The sequence below is a fragment of the Puma concolor genome, chromosome E1, assembly GCF_028749965.1.
Source record: "Puma concolor isolate L17-30 chromosome E1, mPumCon1.1.hap2, whole genome shotgun sequence".
Lineage (NCBI taxonomy): Eukaryota > Metazoa > Chordata > Mammalia > Carnivora > Felidae > Puma > Puma concolor.
In genome coordinates, this window is record NC_141680.1 from 59,097,658 (window position 1) to 59,115,271 (window position 17,614).

General features: G+C 56.4%; 1 protein-coding gene across 1 annotated transcript in view; it reads right to left on the reverse strand.

Annotated features, from left to right (window-relative positions):
* Window positions 1-7,598: 7,598 nt before the first annotated feature.
* MXRA7 (matrix remodeling associated 7) overlaps window positions 7,599-17,614 on the reverse strand; it is a 28,840-nt gene continuing 18,824 nt past the window's right edge. Inside the window, exons 3-4 of the mRNA XM_086688159.1 lie at window positions 15,764-15,860; window positions 7,599-8,638 (exon numbers count right to left, since the gene is read on the reverse strand). Of these exons, the coding sequence (XP_086544285.1) occupies window positions 8,524-8,638; window positions 15,764-15,860 (212 nt within the window). The 3' untranslated portion in view covers window positions 7,599-8,523. The remainder of the gene's footprint in view (window positions 8,639-15,763; window positions 15,861-17,614) is intronic.

Below are 17,614 nucleotides of genomic sequence, written 5' to 3' on the forward strand. Positions count from 1 at the left end.
ATTTGCGTCTCCGGTGCCTTGCCCCCTTGCTCCCATTTCTCTCGGCGAACCTTTTCTTCTGGGAACAATTTTTTTAATTTTATTCCCCTTGCCAGCTGCTTCCCGGCCTGAAATTTCGCTGGCAGTGTCACTGAAGCTGATTGCAAGACAAGCGAAGGCACCACCCCACAGGGCTGGGGGGAACCTGAGAAACTTTTGAAGGCACCGAATGCCTGGCGGCACAACATTGTCCCCCTTGGGAGAGCGCGACAGAAAGCAATGAAAGGCATTACAGAAGCGGTTTGAGATTTTCAAAAAAAAACCCTGACTGCAGACTTGAGTTATTGAACGGTTCAGTAACCCTTAACGTCCCCCGCCTGGTCTGAGGCACAGCCCTCGTTCTCATTTGTAGAGAACCAGGCCACTCACTGGCAGGTCCAAAGATTCGCGATTGGGGCTTGGGGGTGGGGTCCCCGCTAGGGTGTGGACGGATTTGGGTGTCGGACAGGAAACAACTGAATCACTCAGGCCAAGTGTGAGTTCTGCCTGATTGCACACTTACTCAGCGGTCCTTTGGTAAACCCGGCTGGATAATCGTGTTTACCAGGTGAACCCGCCCGGCGCACGGTGGGAAAGGGCAAGCACAGGTGAGGAAGGTGTCTCATTCCACCTCGCCCCTTCTTGAAGGGAAGCCCAGTACCAGAGGCACCTCGGGTGGGAACGCGGGTGCGTGCGCTTGTGCGATCAGAAGGTTCTGCTGGATTGTACCTTAGGCCCGGGTATAACCGGGGAGGTGAAAAACAAGGAGTGCGCGTGTGTGGTGGATTCAGCTGCAGAACAGGGGTCTTAAACCCTGGGCCACTGGACGGCGGGATTGGGCAGTGCTGGGGGAAGAAGGTGGGGATAGTGCGCTCCGGGGTGCAGGGACCAGAGCGACTTCGTATGCGGGGAGGCGGGTCCTAGCACGACGGACTGTCCTGTCCGGGCCCCTGGCCCTGTCGCGGGAGGGAACTGGGAGCCAGCCTCTGGCAGTCCAGCTCACCAGACCGTAGCCGGAAGCGGCGGCGCCCGGGCGGGACAACGAGCACCCGGGAAGCCGCAAACACCTTGCAAGGTCCGGGCGGAGCCAGACGCCAGACACCGCCCTGGCAGCCCCTGTGGCGAGGGCGGGGCCTGGCGAGGGCGGGGCCTGGCGTGGGCGGGACGGACCAGATCGCGCTTCTCATTGGGCAAGTGCCCCTGTCCATCACGGAGGAAATGAGACCGGACGTCCGGGACTTTCCACCTCGAGGGAAGGAGGGCTCTGGCTAGATGGAAGGATGCGGTACCCAGTAGCAGTCAAGATGTTTGCCTTCGCGAGAGATTGGCATTTGCTCTAACCACTGAGGCGTCGCGGAGGGATACCGGTCGTGGAAGGGGATTGGCTGCGGCACTTGGGTGTTTCCAGGCGCCGGGAGCCTCATAGTCTATAAAAGGGACGCTTAATGCGCAGGTGAAAGGGTTTGGGCTGCTTCGAGTATTTTGGGTTTTAGGCTGGTAGTGAGGGTTGCGGTTTTCATGAAGGCTCCTGAGTTTGGTAGGCTTTTCCTGGAATTACCGAGATTTTGTGGACTCCTTAATAAAGCACCCGTTTCACGTTTAGGGTCAGGACTGGACACTAAGGGGCGCTGCGCCCGGAGCGATGACCGAGACTCGGAAACTTCCGTGTTCCCCGGGTTAAAGCGAAGGTTAAATGGAGGGAATTCAGTAGAAAACAGGAAGAAACAAGAACGGAAGTTTGCAGGGGGAAAACAATGCAAGGAGCCCCTAAATATTTGAACGGATGCTCAGCCCTTCTCGTAATAAGAAAGATGTAAATTAAAACTTAGCTGTGAGCTGGCCATTGGCGGGGGTTGGGGTGGGGAGTGTCCCCAACGCCTGCACCGGGCACCAACCCCGCCGCGCCCACCCTGAGTCCTGCATCGTGTCACTTGCTGGCAATGCCGGAGACCCGTCCATCCGTTCCCCTGATGGGGACCCCTTCTTCTCTTCCTGCCTTCCCCCACGCCCTTCATCATCACATCCCAGGCTTTCCTAAGTTGCTTCCTTCTAGGGCCCTTCACCCTTTGCCTTGGCAGACCCCCTCGTAGCTCCCACTGCTCTGCCGACCCCCTACCATCTGGACAACACAGACTTTCCAGAAACCAAAGGCATGTCCTGAGGGGCTTCCAGTCTGGACAAGATGGCATAGGCTTGTCTGTCCGCTCCTCCTGACTAATCTAACAATAAATGCAGGAAATAAGAGACAATGAAAACGGGCGCCTGGGCAGCTCAGTCCATTAAGGGGTCCACTCTTGATCTCAACTCAGGTCATGATCTCAAGATTGTGATTTCGAGCTGCACATTGGGCTCTGCGCTGATAGTGCTGAGCCTGCTTGGGATTCTCTCTCTCTCTCTCTCTCTCTCTCTCTCTCTCTCTCTCTCTCAAAATAAACATTAAAAAAGAGAGAGAGAGAGAGGGATGCCTGGGCGGCTCAGTTGGTTAAGCCTCTGATTTTGGCTCAGGTCATGATCTCGAGGTTCATGGGTTCCAGCCCCGCATTGGTCTCTCCGCTGACAGTTTGGAGCCTGCTTCGGATTCTGTGTCTCCCTCTCTCTCTGCGCTCTTCCCCCCACTCGCACTCTGTCTCTCAAAAATAAATAAGCATTAAAAAAAAGAAAAAAGAATTAAAAAAAAACTTCGCTGAGCTAGCCTTTCCGACCTGTCAGATTGGCAGGAACTTTGTTTGACAGGGTACTGAGTTAGGCATGGAGCTGGCAGTGGGCAAACGGGCCCAGCCCCCCGGAGGCCATGGTGGGGATCTCACAAAATAACATGTATTCACAATCGGCCTAGCAATCCATTTTTACGGACCTACTCTGAAAATACACTTGCACACACAGGATACAAGCCATGTGCACAAAGCTTTATTCACAGTGGCATTATGTGAATTAACAAAAGATGGGAAACTACACGAATGTCCATCAGCAAGGAATGGATGGACAAACTAGGCTGTCGACGCTATGTAGCATTATATATATATATATATATATATATATGTATATATGTATATGTATATATATGTACATATATGTGTATATATATATTTTTTTAATTTACTTTTTAAAGTGTTCTCTCTTTTTTAAATTCCTTTCAATGTTTATTTATTTATTTTTAAAAAAAAATTTTTTTTCAACGTTTTTATTTATTTTTGGGACAGAGAGAGACAGAGCATGAACGGGGGAGGGGCAGAGAGAGAGGGAGACACAGAATCGGAAACAGGCTCCAGGCTCCGAGCCATCAGCCCAGAGCCCGACGCGGGGCTCGAACTCACGGACCGCGAGATCGTGACCTGACTGAAGCCGGACGCTTAACCGACTGCGCCACCCAGGCGCCCCTATTTATTTTTGAGAAAGAGAGAAAAGGGGAGAGAGAGGGAGACCCAGAATCCGAAGCAGCTCCAGGCTCTGAGCTGTCAGCACAGAGCCCCGATGCAGGGCTCGCACCCACGAACTACAAGATCATGACCTGAGCTGAAGTTGGACGTTTAACTCACTGACCCACCCGGACACCCCAGCGGCATGTAGCATCACAGAGCCGACTATGAAGCATGAAAAAGAATGAGGACACCAGGGGTGTCCTGGGTCCTGTGGCGTGAGCTCCAGACGCTAAGCAGGCTGCTACCTTTAGCAAAAAGAAATGCGGCAAGGACAGAACCAGCACAATAAAAATAGTTGCTCCTAAGGGGTAGAGGTGGTGGCGGTGAGTCTGGTGGAAGCCGTGGGGGGTGGGGGTGGGGATAGAATACAAATAAAGTGATAGTAATAATAATAGTAAAAGAAACCCAAAAATAAACCAAACCAAAATCTGTGACAGTAGAAATTTGCCAAGCTTGGCCCCTCTTCTCCCGGGACCCAACATTAGGTCGCGAAAGCGCAGGCATGCTGGGTGGGCGTCAGGGTCTCCCAAGTGGGGCCACGCTGCAGACTGCCCTAAGGATTTCCGGCATCCTGCCCCTCTCCGGGGCTCCTGGGGGAGATGAGGAGGGCAGAAAGGAAATGACTTGTCTCTGCTTCTAGGTAATACAAACCTCCCCTCCACCGTGAGAAGGAGACACTGGATGTGGATCCCGGACAGGGAGGATGAGGGGCCCAGGGGAAGAGGGTGGGTGTCAGCACGCCCAGGCAAGGGCGCGCGCGCACGCGCGCGCGCGCACACACACACACACACACACACACACACACACACACACACACGGGTTCAGAGGCGGAGCTTCTCGACGCTCCTCCCCAGCACTGCCTGGTTCCACGCACGGGATGCCGCGGCCTTCCAGAAGCACGTGGCCTGGCCTGCCTGCACCTGGCCAAGCCTACACCCGAGTGTACATCCGGGTCTTCCAGGCCCGGAAAGCTGCCCAGAGGATAAACTTGGGCTCTGTCAATCGGAGGTCCTTTGGACAAATGCATTTTCTCACAGTGAAACTGGGAAAAACAAAACTACTCAAAGTGATCTGTTCTTAGGAAACTGATTTACATTTTCACATTAAAAAAAAAAAAAAATTGAGGGGCGCCTGGGTGGCCCAGTCGGGTAAGCGTCCGACTGTGGCTCCTGTCGTGATCTCACGGTTTGTGAGTTTGAGGCCCGCGTCGGGCTCTGTGCTGATGGCTCAGAGCCTGGAGCCTGCTTTGGATTCTGTGTCTCCCTCTCTGCTCCTCCCCCACTCATGCTCTGCCTCTCTCTCTCTCAAAAATAAATAAACATTAAAAACATTAAAATTTTTTTTTTAAATGGGGTGCCTGGCTGGCTCAGTCAGTAGGGCAAAGCAACTGTTGATATTGGGGTTGTGAGTTCAAGCCCCACGTTGGATGTCGAGATTACTTTTTTTTTTTTAACGTTTACTCATTTTTTGAGAGACAGAGTTGAGAGCCAAAGTTGACTGCTTAACCAAATGAGCCACCCAGACTCCCTGAGGTTACTTTAAAAAAAAAAAATCGAGAACAAGAACAAATCACCCAAAAAGGGGGGAAAAAAGAGTTGTGTGCACAAGGAGTTCACAGCAAGTTTACTTTAGGTTTTAGGCTACTCTTAAAGCTGCTTAGGTTGCACATTTTCTTCACCCTGGCCATTTTCAGTGCAGGAAGGGAGGAGACACCTAAGTTTGTCTGGATGGTGGCAGTTACAATGGACATTTTGAAGGAAGGTCGCCCTGAAACGTTTCTAGCAAACGGGGTTTGGTAAATAGAAGTGAACTGTCTGTGGACTTGGTTTTGAACCCACTGGAGGTGGTGATGGATGCGATGGGTGACAAGCCACTGCTATTTGTGACAGGTAGTAAGGCCAGCCTGTGCGCAGGGCTCCAGGGCAGAGTGGCGAGGGGGTGCAGGGGGAGGCACTGAGAGCGGCTGGGCAGACACTCTGGGCGCCGAAAGTCACAAGCCCCAGACCGGAGAGAGTTCTTCACATTGGCCTCTGTCGGCCCCTGCGGCTCTGGGCCCTGCGTGGCGGTGACACGCCGGCAGTGTCCTGCCTCCCCGTCCCCCGCCCCCCCCCACCCCAGCCCAGTACCTTAAACTTTTTAGTGGCGCTAATGGCATCGAGGTCATTTTCTTCCAGCCACCGCTGCGAGCAAGGGGGGTCTCGGCTTCAGCTTGCAGGGTGGGGTATTACCTTGTGGTTGTGCGTTATGTTCTCGCCATCGACTCCGGGAAACTTCTAAGAGCGGGTTCCCAATCTGCAGGTACATTTTGTCAGAGGCATTTTGATTTTCCTGCCCTGGAGCAGCTCTGACCTCTGGTGGGACAGATGGGTGTCCATTTGAAATGGGTCCTAAGAGGATTCTTCTGGCCACAGATGGACTCGAGGGTGTCCCAGTGAGGCAGAGGAGGTGACGGAAATGGTATAAACGGAAGTGGGCACTTATCTGGAAATGGCGTCGGAGCCAACGGTTGCCAGTGAGCCAGTGGTGTTTCCTCAAAGCACCAGGGGCCAGTGTGGACCCTGGGCCGCAGAACCACCACCCGGGAGGTATGCAGGGTGGTGTGTGCAGCATATTCAGAGGCTCCCAAGTCCCCAGCAGGTGACAGTGGTCCTGGTGTCTACCCAGTAACCACCCACCCTACCCAATCCTCACAGAGCCCTGATGGGGTCTACTCGTCTGCTCCTCGTAATGGCCGTGTGGTGACGCGTTGCTGCCCCAGCCCCGGGTATCCCTGCCGACCATGGCGGGGGAGGGGTCCCCATCTCCTTGCCCGTGATTGGTTGAGGCATGGACATGTGACATATTCTGCCCAACTGGGACCTGAAAGGAAGGGAGAGGGGCACCTGCATGGGTTCCCTAACTCCTGGAGACGCAAGCCAGAGACGTCCCATTTCCTGCTTCTGGATGGGACACCTGAACTCCCACGGCCGTGTCGCGACCACGGGAAGAGCTAGTCGGCCACAAAAGCCCACCCTGTGAGGAAGACTGAGCCACAGGGACTGTGGTTTGGGCCCTGTCAGTCTGGGCCTGCAGCCAGTCTGCCTTTGGGCCCCTCACGTGACCTAGCTCTCCTCTTGTTTAATGGGGCGCCTGGGTGGCTCGGTCGGTTGAGCGTCCAACTTCAGCTCAGGTCACGATCTCACCGTTCATGGGTTTGAGCTCCGCACTGGGCTCTGTGCTGTCAGCGCGGAGCCTGGAGCCTGCTTCAGATTCTGTGCCTCCCTCTCTCTCTGCCCCTCCGCCACTCGCACTCTGTCTCTCTCTCTCTCGAAAATAAATAAACATTAAAAATAATACAAATAAGCTGGCAGAGTCGGAGTTTTCTGTTCCTTGCTGTTGGAGCATCTTAGCTGATGCAAGTATATGAAAATTCCTTGACTTTACTTTTCCCACAGCCGTCAGAATTTTGACTCAAGCACGACCAAGTCCTTCCTGTTTGGCATGATCAGAGCTGAAGGACCCAGGCAGGAGGAGAGGAAGGCCCATAAAGCGGTCCCAGGGCAATGCGCTTGGCAGGGTGGCCCTGGGAGAGGTGGCCCTGCCCGCCACACGATGGAAGGGGTCCCTGGGAGGTGACGAAGGGAACAAAGAAGTCTAACATCATAATTTTTTTTTTTAAAGCAGTGTCAAGATATATATATCTTTTTTTTGGTTTGTTTGTTTTTTTTTTTTTTTTTTTTTTAATTTTTTTTTTTTCAACGTTTATTTATTTTTGGGACAGAGAGAGACAGAGCATGAACGGGGGAGGGGCAGAGAGAGAGGGAGACACAGAATCAGAAACAGGCTCCAGGCTCCGAGCCATCAGCCCAGAGCCCGACGCGGGGCTCGAACTCACGGACCGCGAGATCGTGACCTGGCTGAAGTCGGACGCTTAACCGACTGCGCCACCCAGGCGCCCCTTTGGTTTGTTTTTAAAGCACTGACATTTGGGTAAGACAACAGAGGACAGACCCCTCTCCTGTGCAGATTGTCCACAAGGAAGCAAAAGGAATGGCAGGAGCAGACAGGGGAGGTGCCCGAGGAGAATTCCAGGAGCAAGAGGAGAGGACGGAGGGAGAGGAACTTACCCCCATCCCCGTAATCTCTAATGTGAGGTATGCAAAATGCCACTGCTGCTTTGAGTTCACTGTGTTGATGTAGCTTTATTTCAGCAAACACAAAATATTTCTAAGAACGTCATGGGCTCTCTCTGGGGCAGACCCTCTCCAGCTCGGTTGGCTAGGAATTCTCCGGCCTGTGGGGCGAACAGAAACAGGGCCCGTGCAGCAGGCAGGAGCCCCGCCGTTATCTGCGTCCTCGCAAGTTCACGGACTCCCAGAGATTTACTGACCTCCTGACATGTCCCGGACGCTGTCCCGTGAGGTCATTCCGGTGTTTGACTGAAGGCTGTCTGGGGACCTGCTCTCTCCCTGCACACGTGCCTCGCTTCTCTGAAGGACTTTCGTCTCCTTAAAGGGAGGCCCCGTGTTGCATATGTGATTTCTTCTACCTCTAGCAGCTAGCGTGGCCCTGGGTGCATTATAAGCACTCAGATGAGCCTATATGTGAAGTAAGTCTCACGCGTCCGCGGGGGAAGCTCTCCGAGGGTCCCAACTCTGATAACACCGATCTGCTCCAGTGTGGAAGGTGAGGGTCGAGTTCGAGTTTTTGCTAAAAGGACGCTCAGAGCCCCCCCCCACCATGGCCCCCTGGGCACATGGGTGTGGGAAGGATTCAGGGGCGCTGTGGGAAGACAGGTAACAGGTCCTGCTGCCCGAGTGTCCAGTCTAACAACCCTGCGCTCTCATTCTGCCTCAGAAGGCTTTCTGGAAGCTTCTGTGACTGCACAGACATAAGCCGTAGGGGAGCATTCTCTTAGCAAAAAAAAAAAAAAAAAAAAAAATGTCTGACTCCGAAGACAATAATCCCGATTGCTGGAAAACCATGCCTAAGTTTTGGGAACCGCACGGCCCGTGTGTAGCGCCTCTACAGCTGCAGACGCGAGAGCGAGCGAGTGAGCCTGCCGCAGCCGGCAAGTCGGGGACGGGGCCTCGCGGGCGGAGGCGGCCTACATGTCGTAGAGCCGGAGCTGCTCCTGCACGTCGCCATCTGTCATCTCCCCAAACGTCTCCTTGTTGTCCTTCATGAGCTTGAAGATGGCCTCCAGCTGCTCCTTCTGCACTCTGTGGGGAAGAGAGGGGACAGAGGAAGAAGGTGCTCGGGGGCCCAGCGCAGGGGGCCGCCCAGCGCGTCCGGGGCTGGGGCGTCCCCTCTCGGCTGGTGCCGCGTCTGCTTTCCGGGACAGCAAGAAAGTTAAACTGAAGCCAGATCCACTCAAGACACACGAGCTGGTTGGGCCGAACGGCCTCAGCCCGAAGGTTCTAAAAGCGGGTTCTGGGGCGCCTGGGTGGCGCAGTCGGTTAAGCATCCGACTTCAGCCAGGTCACGATCTCGCGGTCCGTGAGTTCGAGCCCCGCGTCAGGCTCTGGGCTGATGGCTCAGAGCCTGGAGCCTGTTTCTGATTCTGTGTCTCCCTCTCTCTCTGCCCCTCCCCCGTTCATGCTCTGTCTCTCTCTGTCCCAAAAATAAAATAAACGTTAAAAAAAAAAAAAAAATTAAAAGCGGGTTCTAAGTCTGGGGTTTTCCCTGCAGGTCTGGGGACCCACGTGACCCTGAGAGTTCCTGCGCCCCTGTTTCCCCATGGGTGCCTTTTGAGCTTAGATCTCACGTGACCCGGGACGTAACGGGGAGAGGGCTGTTTCCGTTCCGTGGCCGGAGAACCCACGAGAAACCATGTTAGCGACAGCCTTTTAGAAGGATGAGGACGGAAACCGTTACCAGCTGGGAAGCAGGGAGCACACGGAGGTGCGTATGGAGGCTTGACCAGGGGCAGGGTTGGCGCGGGGTCTCGCTGCCCGGAGGAAGGGGCGCCTCTTCCTACTTTGCACATATACCTTATGGCCAGTGGGCACCCTGAACTGGCCTGCACACAGGCCTGCGAGTGAAGGGCTCTTATCTTTTTCTTTTTTTAAGTTCTTATTTATTTATTTTGAGAGAGAGAGAGAGAGAATGAGCAGGGGAGGAGCAACGGGAGAGGGAGAGAGAGAATCCCAAGCAGGCTCTGCACGGTCAGCATGGAGTCCGACGCCAGGCTCGAACTCGCGAAGCATGAGATCATGACCTGAACTGAAATCAAGAGTCGGAAGTCCAGCCGACTGAGCCACCCGGGTGCCTCTCAAGGGCTGCTGTCTTTAAGAGGCTCAGCCACCCCATCTGACCAGCACAGGACAGCTCCCAGGGGCGCGAGTGTTGTGAAAGGCTGGGGTGAAACCGCAGCAGGAAACAGGGCTCGGGGCCAGTCTGGGGCCTGTTCCCGCTCCAGGTGCTGGCAGCGAGGCTGGTCCTGAGGTTTCCCTGCGCACCGGCCCTCCCTGCGGCCGGCTCCGCTTTAGACGCCGCACGGCAGGGCTTCGGCACGGCCTCCGGCCACCCAGCACCCATAGCGCTGCCCGGGGCGGGGTCCCACCGTCTGGTCTCGTCCCACCAGACTCCTTCGGCGGTGACCCCTTATCTCCCATCCAGCAGGTGGTTTCCTGGCTAGAGCAGCATCTAGAAGCTGAAATACTCAAGTCCCAACTCCCAGCCTCTCTTCGTCGCCCTGGGAACTGTGATTTCTACGGTCCGTTTTCCTGTCCTGCCATAGGTGTTCTGTACCCTACAGTCCGACAAAAGCACTGGGAATGGAAAGGATGTGTGTTGGGCTCCCTGGACGGCATCACAATCCCCCGCCCCGAGTGAACGCAAATTCTCAGGTATTTTCGCCGGCCGCGGCGCTCGGGCAGTTTTCGCAGACATAGGACTTGTACTCTGCTAGAGGGTAACGGCATCAGAATGAGAGCTCAAATTCTAATGGGTTCGAAGGACATGATTTCTTAAAAGCAAAGCGAAACTGAAAAAACACACGGTCACCGAGATCATCTACTCAAAGTTTATTGGGCTGAACAAAGGCTGAATACACAGATCCAAGCCATCAGGAGGACGTGAGGCTTGGGGCCCACGAGCCATGTTCAGAAAGATTCCAGACAACTAACTAGCTAGGTAGCTGACCCGGAGGGAGGCAGTCACCCGCTCACGGCGTCATTAAGATCCCAGTCTGGACAAGGCCGTCGTATTGCGTGTGTGGGGACCTGGGTGCTAACAAGACAGCATCTACCTGTCAGGTCTCGGTGTGGCTGGTGTTCTGTCCCGTGCTCCGTCCCTAAACCTAAGGTTCGAGGCCCAGAGGAGAGGGTCACTGGGAATGCGACACGGCCTAGGGGTTGACATCCCGGCCTTCCATCAGATGGCGATCGTTTTTCTAAAAAACTTACTGCTTAAAAAAATGTTGTAACCAACACATCTAAAAACTGCACATTAGTCTGGTGTAGTATAAACGTCGTCCAATATAAAATTCCAAGAAACGGATCTGGGACTGTTCTCATTCTCTCGCGAAATTCTAACTTATCTATGAAACCTTCTAGGAAAAGGCATAGTCGAGAGATCTATTTCAAGCAAACTATTATTATTGCTTCTGCCAAAGCGAAGGTGGAGATTCGGCCGAGCTTGATAAGAGCGTCAGTGAAAAGGCTTCTTTTAGCAACAAGAGGGCTGGATTCAAGCCTCCTCGAAATGAAGAGTCAGGGCAACCGCGAATCTCTAGCCGACGCTGGTTCCCTGCCGCCCCGCCGTCGATATAGCATCTCTCACCCCCCCCCCCCAACAACCGCGCCCGGAAGGGGGACGTGGGTCCCCAGGGAGAGGAAGACAAGACCACCCCTAAGCCAGCCACTGAGCGCCGGCCTCTCTCCCTCATTTGCCTGGCACGCCTCCAAGTCTTTCCCGGGTTAGGCGTCAGTGGAGGAAAAGGCAGGGGCTGGGGGGCTGGAATGCAGCCACATGGTTTTAAAATGACAAGGTGGCTGCCACTGGCCATATCACAGGTGTGAAGGGTGTGTGGAGAGCTGGGTTCAGTGATACGAAAAATCAAAGTCTACGAAACCCTTGCTTAACCGAGCCATCCGCGCCAACAGGGAGGAACGCATCTCCCCCGGGGGTGGGGGGCCAGGGCGCCCCCTGGCATCCTCCCTGCTGAGGGACGGGTCCTGCCGGAGGCTCTAGGTCCCAGCAGGTTTATGTAGGCAAGAGGCACCCGGGAGCCCGCGTGGCTCCGCTCTGGGGATTTCCATTCTAGCGCTCAAGCTTTTAAGATGTCAAAGGGAAAAAGCCTTTAGCAGGAGGCTAAGGATAACTTCATTATTCTTCGGTTCTGTAAAGAGAAATAGGGAGAAAAGATCATTTATTTTACTCCTTCCATCTTGCAAGTATCACGGGGCGGGGGTGGGGGCGGGGAGGAAAGGGGGGCATCGGGGACGACGGGGGAGGACGTTTGGAGTTGCAGAAGCCGGGCTGGACACTGGTTTCTCAGACACGGGGTAAGTTTGCTTCTCATCACCTGCAGCAAGACAGTCTGTCCCCCAGAGCATGGCACCGTGGCAGCCCGCCGACCCCCATTCTGCGTCCGCGAGGCACTTAGTTAGGCAGAGGGGGCCCCCGCATCTAGGCAGTTGGGCAGGGCAGACATCTGGACAGATACTGGGTGCTCCGGATCTTTGGCTATGTGCTTCCCTGGGGCCCTCCCGTCCCGCTCTTCCTATTCCCACTGGCTGGGTTTTGTCCCCGCCGGGGACACTGGCACCCTAGGATGTGTGCCCACCCCGTCTAAACAACACCCAGCAGCCCACAGACTTGATGAGGGAAGAGGGGACGATTTTGTCCCTCTGGCGCCCTCTTCTGGAGGTCAGCGTCGCTCATGTTTCTAGACCTTCACACGGGCAAATAAATTCCTCACGGACACACCAGGTTGCGGACGCGGGAATATCCCACAGCCTGGGTTCCTCCGCCCGCTCTCGCCCTTCCCTGTTATGCTGAACAACACACCTTCCACTAGAGTCGTGTCCACACCCAGAAAGGTCAGGACATTGCCGAGGACCTTCAGAATGGAGTGGGTGCTGGGGTCCCAGGTTCCCATCCATCAGAGCCACTTTCCTCTGGACCGGAAGGTGGGATGAACGGATGGCATACAAGGACAGGTGTGGCCAGGGGTGCTTTTTTTTTTTTCTTTTTCCTGCCAAGCCTCCAGCTTCACTAGCTCTGGGAGCGGGGAGGAGCGGTCCGCAGCCTGCAAACCCGCCAGCCCAGCTACACCCTGAGGCTGGATGGGGCGCCTCCCAGAGGAGCTTCGGTGCGAACGCACAGTCCCCCAGCCCGGCATGGCAGTGCCGAGGACACCTGTGAGCCCTAGGCCCCAGGGGACACCTCGGAGGAGGGGGTGCAGCCAGTGAGAAGCGGGCTCATTCTTGGGCAGCAGCTGTCTCTGGATTTGCAAACCTTACCATTTCCGACCCCTTGGGCAGAAGGAACCTGACCTGCGGGCGATTCTAAGGATGGGAATGTCCGTTTAAACACGCGGAAGAACAATCTGGGGTCTTGAGTTTAGTCCTGCTTCCTAAAGGCCGTGTTCTGAAAACGTATAAAGTGAGGCTTTGGGGGATGCTCTTTAGTGGGACCACTAAAGATTTGGGCTCTGGATATGGCTCTGTTGGCTGAGGTGATAAATTTAACATCGGGGACTTACAGCATTTATTTGTTAACTAGCTTGCAACTCGACTGGGACCCAGAGTGCCAGGAACGGAATTAGAAACAGGCAGAGTTTGGTCGGAAAGAATCTTGACAGGCAGAGAAGGAAGCAGACTTTTCGCTGGCCTGTGGTTGCAGCGGTTTGACAATAATATGCCTGTTCTTTTCCATACTGGGATTCCAGGGCCGTCTCCTAGACTCAGCTGGGACCAGAGCTACCTCGCACCCGTCGGCTCTCTCCCGGGCCACACGGGAACCACCGTGCTGTAGATGAAAAGACAAAGCCAAACCTGCCAGCCTCTGCAACCCCAAGCGTGGCCATGCAAGGAACAGAAGCAGCCGTTAAGAGGGGTGGCGCGTCAAGGGGCCCCATGCAGTGCCGCGTGAGCTGGCCGCGCGCGCAGGGGCAGGAGGGAGCAGGCACAGGCAGGCTCGTCCAACAGCCGCGGGGAGCATGCTGGGGGAGGGAGGTAATGAAAATGAACATGAACTCCAGCTCCACCCTTCGAGGACGGTGTTTAGCCCCTCAAGTTGGGGTGCAGCGGTGATGACCACAGCCTACAGATTAGAAGAGATCGCCCCCTTCACCCCAAGAGCGACACCCGGGGCGCGGTCTCCACCGCACGGAATAGCCAGGTGTAAACTGGTATACGACAAGTCCCCAAAGACTCCGTAGCGAAAGACCCTGCTGTCTAAACATAGCAGAGAAGGGACTTTCCCTCCCCATCGCCAAGGTCCCAGCTCGGAGCCCAGCGACAGCGGCCGTCTGACCCCTGGCCCGAGGCCTGGCATCCATCCCCTAACTGGTCCTTCCTGTTCCAGTGGCTCCTCACATCCTCTGAGCACCGGGAACCAGGACCTCAGCTCCGTCCACGGGGACCTTCGAGAGCCCACAGGTGCATCCAGCCCTGCCTATCCTTAATCCCGGGGCTGCGAAATGTTTCTGTAAAGGGCCCGATACGGACTCTTTTGGGCTTTGTGGGCTTTCTCACTCCGGCCACAGCAGCGCAGAAGCCACCAGAGGCCACAGGAAAACCAGAGTGGCCGTGTTCTGGTCACACTGAGCATAGTGACCAGGGCTGAAGTCGGCCACCCCTTCCTCTGAGCCGAAAAACCTGCCTGTCCCACAACTTGGGAGCCCGGGGTTTTTGCCACACGAGGTTTTATCAGCTGCATCACCTTCTGCAGGACCAAAGTGGCAGGGGGACAGCCAGCGGGTTTCCCCACAGCCTCCCTGGTCCCCAGGGGAATGACAGTTCTGCCCAGCCTCACAAGGGGGCGCTAGCTCCCCGCCAGCTGGTCCATGAGGCCCACGGGGGACGTGTGTTCACTGGGCTCCCAGGACCCTGCAGCCCTGGGAGAGGGGCCTGGCCACCCAGCGACCCCCGTGCTGGCGAAGAACGAGGCGGCTGGGTGCTCGGTGCACAGAATGAATTAATTGGTTATGAAGGTGGCAGGGGGGATGGGGGAGGTTTAGACCACGCCAGTCATGTTGGGGACACATTAACAGACAGGAGGGGGGAAGCACCAGTGGTCTAAGAAGTCCGTCTCCTTACCAAAAGGATTTGCAAGATTATGTGTGGCTCAGGACCTAAGGAACGTGCTACAGGGAAGTGAGGTCAGAGGTCAGCTCAATCCTGAAATATAAAGGCAGCAAACCGGATCACACCCACAGGCAGTGTCACCAGCACGGAGGAGTGGGGGGGGCTCCCCTGGAGGCCAGGTCCCCCTGTTCCGGGTCGTCCTCCCGCTGGGCCGACACCGCCACCCCTCCGCCCCCGGGGAAGAGCCTTCCAGGCCGGCTTTGGAAGAAGCGGGGAACAGCTGCAGGAAGGGAAATGCGGGTTCTCGTGGACAGAGCGGCTTCTGACTTTTGAGGGACCCTGAGTGGTGTGGCCAGTGGCAATGAAAGGGTGGCTGAGTTATGCATTCTGGAAAAATAAACCCTCCTGTCCCCTGTGACCCGAGAACCCCAGCTTGTGCTAACGAGCGGGCGGGGCTCGGGGTCAGACCCCCGGTTCTCCCTTCCCCAGCTGTCCTGCTGTTTCCAGAGCGCTCCTTGGCACGCTGGCGGGACGGAGCGCAGAGGATCCGCGGAGGTTAGCCCACGGGTGTGCGGGGGGTGTCCGGCGGGGGTGGGGGGCGCCCGACTCTAAACCTGGGGCGCTACACGGCTGCCTCGGCCTCCGAGCTCCATGGAGCAGAACAGATACAGAAGGAAGGCGGCCGCTGGGCGAGGAGGGGCCGGAGAGGAGCGGCCAGAGAGATGAGCAGGAAGAATCGAGCTCTGTCCTGAAGTGACAGATTGGTTCTGTCATGAACTCTATCTGGTCCAGGCTCTTCCCCGGCATCTCTCTTTTTCCCTCTGCAGTTGGTTGGGGTGGGGCAGGGGAGGGGCTCAGCGGGTCCTCCCGAGCGCCCTGAGGGGACCCTCTCCAGGGGAGTCGAGCCCGGCTGAGTGGAGGCAGGACAGACAGATAGGAAAGAACCCCTGAAACGAAAACAAAACGGAGGCTGGCAGGGGGTGGGGGCAGGCAGCTGGCCCGAGGCTCAGCTCGCCTCCTCTCCTGGCCCCCGAGGGCAGGGGCCAGACAGCCCCGGCTCGTCGTCGGAGAGGAAGGTGTGCAGCCTACCTCTGTTCTTCCTCCAGCTCCTCTTTGGTCATCATCTTCTTGTACTGGTTTCCCCGCAGCTTCCCGGGGCTGTATTTAAAGGAGAAGACCTCTCCCCCTGCAGGGAGGAGACGGGGAAGGGGGTAAGAGCTGGCGCGAGGGACTGGGGAGGGGGCTGGGCGCCTCCCACAGACTCCGAGTCCCTCCCTCCACCCCCCCCCCCCCCCCCCCGTCCACCCTGGTGACCACGCACGTGCTGCCCAGGCCTCCGAGAGGGCACCTGCGACTTTTCTGCTCGACTGGCAGGGCTCCCTCCCACACTCTTTCCATGAAATCCCACAGTGACTTAGGGACTCGAAATGGGGATACAGAGACAAAAACGAGATAGTTGGAGAGAAATCAGTCCCCCTCCCCAAACGGTATGGCTCCATCCACCAAATGCTGGACCCCTCCCCCAAGGCAGGGTTGAGCCATCCACAGAGCTGTCTGGCAAAGGCTCCCGCCAAGCCGCTGCCTTCGAGGACACTCTACCGTCGTCATTGAAGCCGCCCCCCCGCCCCCCCATTACTGCTGTGCGAATTACATCAGACCCAGCAGGCTGGGCCAAGGTGCTGGGCTCCCTGCCTCTCCTCGGGTCCCAGGCCCGGAGGGTGGCACAGGGACTCCTGATCCTTCTGCCGAGGTCCTCCAGGCTCTGGGGCTTGGGGGATGCCCACCAGCTATCAGAAATCTGAAACAACGCATCCAGCTCACAGGAGTGATGTGGGATCTTTCACACCGTGTTGAATTTGGGCATCCAAACCGGTGCCTAGTACTGAATAGGTGTACCGGGATTTGCCAGTCCCTGAGAGCAGACTCCTTAGCCGCCTTAGAACAAACAATCTCGAGGCCCGATGAGAGGGCACGCCAGAGGTCTGGACAGAGAAAGGCAGGAATGTGCGACAGGGAGTCAGGGCAGGTGCTGAGCAGAGACTGCCAGGGCGGAAGAGAAAAGAGCTTCAGAGCGGAGCCCTGGGCTGAGTATCGGAGGGAGAGAGCCCCCCGCCCTGGGAATCGATGGCCATAAGTGGTCCTTCAACCCAGCAGGTGTAGGGCAGACGGCCTGGGGCCTGGGGCGCCCCAGGGGCTGTGGCCTTGCCTTAGGGAGAAGTTCCTACATTAGTACCAGGATTCATGGGCTCTTTATTCTTTCTGCAGACATGAAGTGAGCTCTCTGCTAGGTGCTGGGGGCTTAGCCGTGAATCAAAGGGGCAGCAAGCCAAGATAAGTAAAATACAGCGTTTGACGCTGGTTATGAGGGCTCTGCAGAAAGAACAGGGGTGTGGGAGGCAGGGAGGGGGCTGCTTGGAAGTTTCACTGGAGATGGGGTGGGGGTGGCATCGGGAAGGGTTTTGCAGATGATAGTCGAAGGGAGCAAACCCTGTGCTGCCTGGCAGACAGATCCAGTAAAGCAGGGAGGCAGCGGCACTGGGTGGCAGAGAGAGGGGCCAGGCCAAGTGGTCGGGGAGGGGAGGCTTGGTTCTTCCTCCGGGTGAGACAGGGCTTGGGGCAGAGACAGGGGAATCCATTCCCACCCCCCATCCCAATCCCCCACTGGAGACCCTGGTCCCCGCCGGCCGGCTCTTCTGGAACACAGCTCAGGCTGACAAACCAAGGGCTGGGTCCTTGGGGACCGCAGGATCAGGGGCTCCCAACAGCACCAGGTATGGCCTGCCTGCGTCTGAGGATCTGGGTGCTTTGCTGAGTAATTCCGAGCCCCTGTCTGAGGGGCCTGGGTCCCTGGTTGCCAGGAAAGCCCTGAGAAGCCTGCCTTCGGGGCGGAATCACACAGAGCTGCGGTCTCAGACTGAGCTCACCGACCAACGCACCAAC